Genomic DNA, 6,000 nt, shown 5'->3' with positions numbered 1-6,000 from the left:
TCTGAATTAAATGTCGAGTCAATAAAATCCACAAAGCCAGATACAGTTTAGTGCTCACAAGTTTATATTTTTAGGTTTGATAAAGATCCTTGTGTATTTCCTAAATACACAGACAAAACAATTTTGGAAGTTTACATACATGTCTTAGGACACTTATATTAATTAGGTAGGTAAATTACATTAAAAAAAAAATTGGTCTTCGTAAAAGATCTTCCCAAGAGCTTTTACAAACAGCAGGCAGAAGAAAGTGTTCTTTTTATGTTTACAGTGTTTAAAATGCTGATTCTCCCATTTCATAATGACCTCAACAATCCCTCTTTCTCAACCCAAATTTTGTTCTCAATAGCTAGTGTACTCCAAATTTAAGTACCCAATGCCATAAACTTCAGGGCTAGAAAACATCTTTTGAAGTGTGCTTATCCCTAACACATTTTAAACTCCCTAGAATTTTGTTCAACCTCACTTGAAAGCAGGGATACAGCAGGAAAACAAACAAACAAACAAAAAAAACCTTTCCATTTTAAATCCTAAAGTGACTAAGAAAACACCTGTTAGTTCTAAGTTTATGAATTATGTACCATAGTTAAGTTTAAGGATCCGGGTGACTGAACGGCACAAAAACTGGGATTCAAATCTAGTTCTTCAGATAAAAACCATCCATTTAAAAATGAAAATGCCACAGCCGGTTAACAGCATGTGCTACACTGAGGTCGTGTGTCTTATTATAGTCAAAGTGACAAAATGATTGCTTTATTAGGAGGAAAAAGGAGTAAGGATATTTACTGGGGAGAGAAAGGACATTCATCCCTAACACAGCTGTTTTATAGGGAAAATATAAATCTCCATAGACAGACTCCTTTAAAGAGCTGAAATTCTACAAAAGAGTTGTTTAATGAGGCAGCAATAGGTCTTCCTAGAAAGAGCATGGGCTTCAGAATCAGACCTGGTCAAATCCCAACTCTACCATAGCTGAGTTAAATTGGGAAAGTTTCTGAATTTTTCTAAGCCTTTCCTCATCTATAAAATGGAGACAATAGCACCTAGCTTATACGGAATTAGATAAAATAATGTATACAGCATAATGGCAAGTGTGGGCACTGCAAAAAAAAGAAGGTGGCTTTTGGAATAGTTTTTCAGAAAAATGAATATAAACCCTTCATGCTATATTCAGAAAATCTTAAAAATACAAAGTTCATTGAAAGTTATAGAATTTAAGATTTTTAAAAGCCAGTTGTCAGCACTTCCCCCCCGTATTATACTACTCTGGTCATCTTCAGTCCTTTATATTCTTCTCCATCAGGATGGTTCTACCTAAACCAGCTTGTTTTTCCCCCAATTTTCAAAGCTTCTTGTTACTGTTCAGTTTCCCCTTCTTTTGGTTCTTCTTTTAAGCTTTTTGCTGCTAGGGTGCTAATATTTAGCAAAACATCTTATTACAAGAAGAATGAGGTGACAATAAGGAAGTAACTGTCTCTGAGAATCCTAAGAAATACATAATCTTGATTTATGAGAGGGTTTGTTACTACAGAGTGAATACGAAAGTTTATACTCTTCCCCTTCATTAAAATCAAAAGCTCAACGTTTTTTCATTTAAAATATAAATTACAAGAGAGAACTTCACCAAACATGAGACCCACAGGTCTGCCAAAGTTGGACAGACAAAACCATGAGTATTCCATTGTTACCTCTCTGCGACCAATCATAAATTCTTAGTATTTGTCAACTTCCTGAAATTGTACTATAAATCAGAAAAAGAATATACTTAAAAAAATAGAAACGTCCAGTAGTATACCTTAGTACTAAAACTATTTTTAAAAAAGATCTGGAAGGGAAAAGGCAGCCCCTCAAGATCATGAACAAAATAAGTTAGGCAGTCAGCAAGTAGAAAAATCTGTTGATTCTGTTTCTGGTAAAATGTTTACGTCACAGAAATTTTTATATAGGCTGAGGCTAATATATTCAAGAGTATAAACATTTTTCCTTTGGATTACCTAAAAACAAACTTTTAAAGTATCATATTTAAATTGACTAAAAATATAGCCAAATCTGTCACAACACAACATAAAAGGTAATGGACAATTATAGAATATCTTAAATTAACAGTAACAAGCCATCAACATCAAACCTTTTTTCCATCTAAAACCAAAACAAAAGCACAACATTCCTGTAGTGTACCAAGTGTGTATTTCAATTTACTGTACGCAATCTAACAAAAATTTGGTCATAATTTACCAGATATACATAAATGATTTTAAGTAGTAAAAGAAAACTCAGTTTCAAGAGAATAAGTTCATATCTTGAGGAAAAGTAAAAGTACATGAAGAATGTAAAGCCAAGTCCAGTTTCTATGCAATAAGTGAACTGTAATCTAATAAAGCAGATTTAGGTGATTTTTTTTAGATATATATCTTTGCTCTTTAATATATATTTATATATAGACAGATCTACCGATTGTAAACTATGGTTTATTTTAAAGGAAGGGGATAAATGGGATGAAAGAAATCTTTATACTATACTTACATATTCACAAAGCAGAACATTTACGTTTAAAATACTTTTTCATTCATAGTATCTTTGCCCAACTAGTTTCTACTTTGGACTTCACCAAAATTACATTTTACTCATTTGTCTAGAACACTGAGAATAAGATGTACTCTTTAAACAAAATTTAAAATAAAACTATTCATCTGGCAGGTTTACAGTTAGGTTGAAACTACAAATACAGTTCAGATGACAAAAGGTGCATCTAACCGTGTAACTGTAATTTATCTTTGATTTATCCAAGCAGAAACATCATTGTCTAACATTAAACCATTATTCTACTGAAATCAGAGACAATGATAAAGCTTGTCTCTCAAAAAAACATTTTTTCAACTTTTCAACTTTGATCAGATGGAGCACCGAAAGGATTATATCTGTCAAAGCATCTTTGCAATTTCTTCCACACAACTGGCATAATTTAGTTACCTGATATAAAATAGGAAAATATACTCAATTTTTATTTAAAAGAAAGCGGAAAATATGATGTCCCTCAATCTTACATAATATACAATATGCTCCTGATAAATGTCATGCATATTCTAATAAAATGTGGCTGAGTTTTGTGATCAGCTAGCTCATCTGTCACCAGGTTAAATAAATCAGACATTTTTAACTTAATGTATCACTCTTTGTACTCTGAAAAATTCAGTTAACAGAATAATAAAGACTCACAATATTTTATTTGTAAGGTTTTTGCACATTGTTGAATCATGGTGAAAGACTTTATCAAAGTGTAGTGACTTTAAGGAATGAAAAAATAAATTATCAGTCATAATTTTAGAACACTTAATATCCCAGCAAGTATGAAACAAAAGAGAATGCAGGTTTTGTGTTAATTTTAATGATATAAAGGGCACAGGAATAAAAACCTGATATTTCACTTATATTGCATAACAAGCTAACCAAACTGGACATGGAGGATAAATTATAAAACAAATCATTTTACTTATTGTTTTTTGACTTTTCTTTCAATCAGACTTCTGTCTTTCAAATAGGACTGAGGTATAGTACACTGGCAAAAATAAAAAAAGGCAAACAAGAATAATGCCAAAGTAACAGATACCCAAAACCGAATACCATGTCAGAAAACATCATAAAGCAACCATTTATCAGATTAGAGCAGCAGGAAAGTTACTTCTAAATCATAATCATTTTAGTGGTATTTGTCAACTTTGCCACAATAACTTTGCAACATCATTCTTCATTTGTGAAGTAGTAAAATTCATGTCGAAAAGGAAAGGGGAATGGAGGAAGTCAGTTAGTTCATTCCAATAAATTACCTCTCCAGTTCTTATTAACATGCCCAACAGCACAAAATTGAGAAATAATACCTACGACTAGAAGAGACTTGGTTTAAGTTATGAAGCAAATTAAAATGGAAAATACAAGAAAACAGAACCACTGGGGTTGAAAAAGCCCCTCACTGAAAATCTGTATTAAAAAAAAATAAAATTAATAAAAATAAAAATAGAAACAAAACTCTACTAGTACAAACTAGCCTGAGTGGTTTGATGGACAGAGTGATTGGGTCAACTGTCACACTGTAATTCCCAAAATGGATTTTCTTCATTCATGTTAAAGTGGCACATGAATGTAAGGTCTGTAAGGACAGGTACAATATTTTCATAGGACCCAAATAGTTACTGTATATCCCATAAATAAAAAATATTTTAATTTGATAACTGACTGAATATGTGGGGACTCCATGTAATCCAACCACATGGTTGTTTGCTGTACAGTCCTGTGCAAATATAAAAAAGAAATTTTTTTGCTATAAGGCTTTGACCCTACAGTTTTCACAGCAACATAACTACCATCCAGCATGTACCATATTTTGCAAGCCTTCAAAGTTCAACAATCCAAATTGTCGATCCATATTATGTCCAAATGCAGCATCCTTGAGGAGTATAGTAGGTCAGTTAGTCATCTAGAGGCATACAAACATCTCCTGATTCATCCCATCGAGTCGGATCATTCTGATCTTCTCCATCATCAACCAGATCTTCATCAGCTTCTCCTACTTCGTTCTCCTCAAATTCTTCATCTCGAGGGAATTCTGTATCCTGTCCCTGATCTACACCTTCTTGCCCTCCTGGTTGTGATTTATCTGCACACTCTACACAAACACCATAGCGTCGAGATCCATGTCTTATTCCAACACTGGCTGCTAACATGAAGATCTTCTTACACACCATACATTTGTATTTTTTATCCTTTTTATGCACCTGATTGAAGGGGGGAAAAATCCAATGTAAAGATAGTATCGATAAAAGAATGCATCTGAACCACTCAAATTAAACCACACTTTTAAATACTGCACTCGACACTGTTTTTTTCTCTATGAAGTTCAGTTATCAGTTCATATTCTTTGTTTAAAACAATTTAAGAACCAACTTTCCGTAAATTTTCAAGTTATTGTTACAGTGCCTTAAACTTCAATAACATGAGTTTATTAATAATCAGTTACATTTAAAGTTACTTACCAGGGAATGTCTTTTTACATGTTCTCTTCGAGTAAACAGCTTTCCACAAATATCACAGCTAAATGATCTCACTCCCGTATGTATGAGCAAGTGCCTTTTTAGTGTTCGTCTGTATTTGGCTACATAACTACAGTGAGGGCATTTTAACTTGTTCATGATTAGAGATGACTCCCCTTTGAGAATAAAAAAGAAAAACAGAGCAATTATACACTGGACAGAAAAATCACTTTCATAATATCTCTATCCCTGTGAATAGCGAATGATACAGCACTATTACTACTGTTTTTTTTAAAGTCCAGAATGTGGAAGCTTGTAATTGTTAAAATATAAGCAGGAGTCACCCAGTGGCATGGTGGTTAAGGTGGCTGGATCTGACATAGCTGAATGCGTAGTTCAAATCCCAGACCCAGAGGCCTGAGACACATGCTGGGTGTGTATGTATACAGGCATCCCAAAATCCTCAGAGAATGGAAGAGAGGGAGACTGTGGTATGGCCATAATCCCTGGGGAGTGATTTCACACTTTCTATCTCTTTCTGGCAAGCCTGTTCACTCTATAACGACAAATTATGTAAGAATTCTGCACTCATTTAGTTAACTAATACTTGCCATTTTCCCAAGTTTCTTGTTTTGGCCAAGATTCCGGCAATAATCCATACTTGAAATCATTTGAAGCACCTGGTACCAATCCATACTTGAAATCATTTGAAGTACCTGGTATCAATCCATACTTGAAATCACTGGAAGGGCCAGGTATCAATCCATACTTGAAATCATGTGAAGAACCTAATACAATTGAAAAGTGATTTTAAAGTAATGGCGGCAACAAAGAGCTATCTTTTATTAGTCAGAAAACAGAAAATATATTTATATCCTATTGAGCATTATGATACATCTTAATATACAGTAGCTAAATAAAAATTCTACACTTTAGCCTAAAATTGAGATACCTCCATACTTCATTATAGTAATTAAAC

General features: G+C 33.3%; 1 protein-coding gene across 1 annotated transcript in view; it reads right to left on the bottom strand.

Annotated features, from left to right (window-relative positions):
* Positions 1–383: 383 nt before the first annotated feature.
* Positions 384–6,000, bottom strand: part of ZBTB10 (zinc finger and BTB domain containing 10) — a gene marked incomplete at its 5' end in the record, with an annotated part of 39,007 nt that continues 33,390 nt past the window's right edge. Inside the window, 3 exon segments of the mRNA XM_014584338.2 lie at positions 384–4,766; positions 5,025–5,197; positions 5,633–5,809. Of these exon segments, the coding sequence (XP_014439824.1) occupies positions 4,461–4,766; positions 5,025–5,197; positions 5,633–5,809 (656 nt within the window).

Source organism: Tupaia chinensis, unplaced genomic scaffold (assembly GCF_000334495.1).
Source record: "Tupaia chinensis unplaced genomic scaffold, TupChi_1.0 Scaffold146445_1, whole genome shotgun sequence".
NCBI lineage: Eukaryota > Metazoa > Chordata > Mammalia > Scandentia > Tupaiidae > Tupaia > Tupaia belangeri.
Note: the sequence above shows the minus strand (reverse complement) of the source record. Positions and strands in the feature narration are given on the sequence as shown.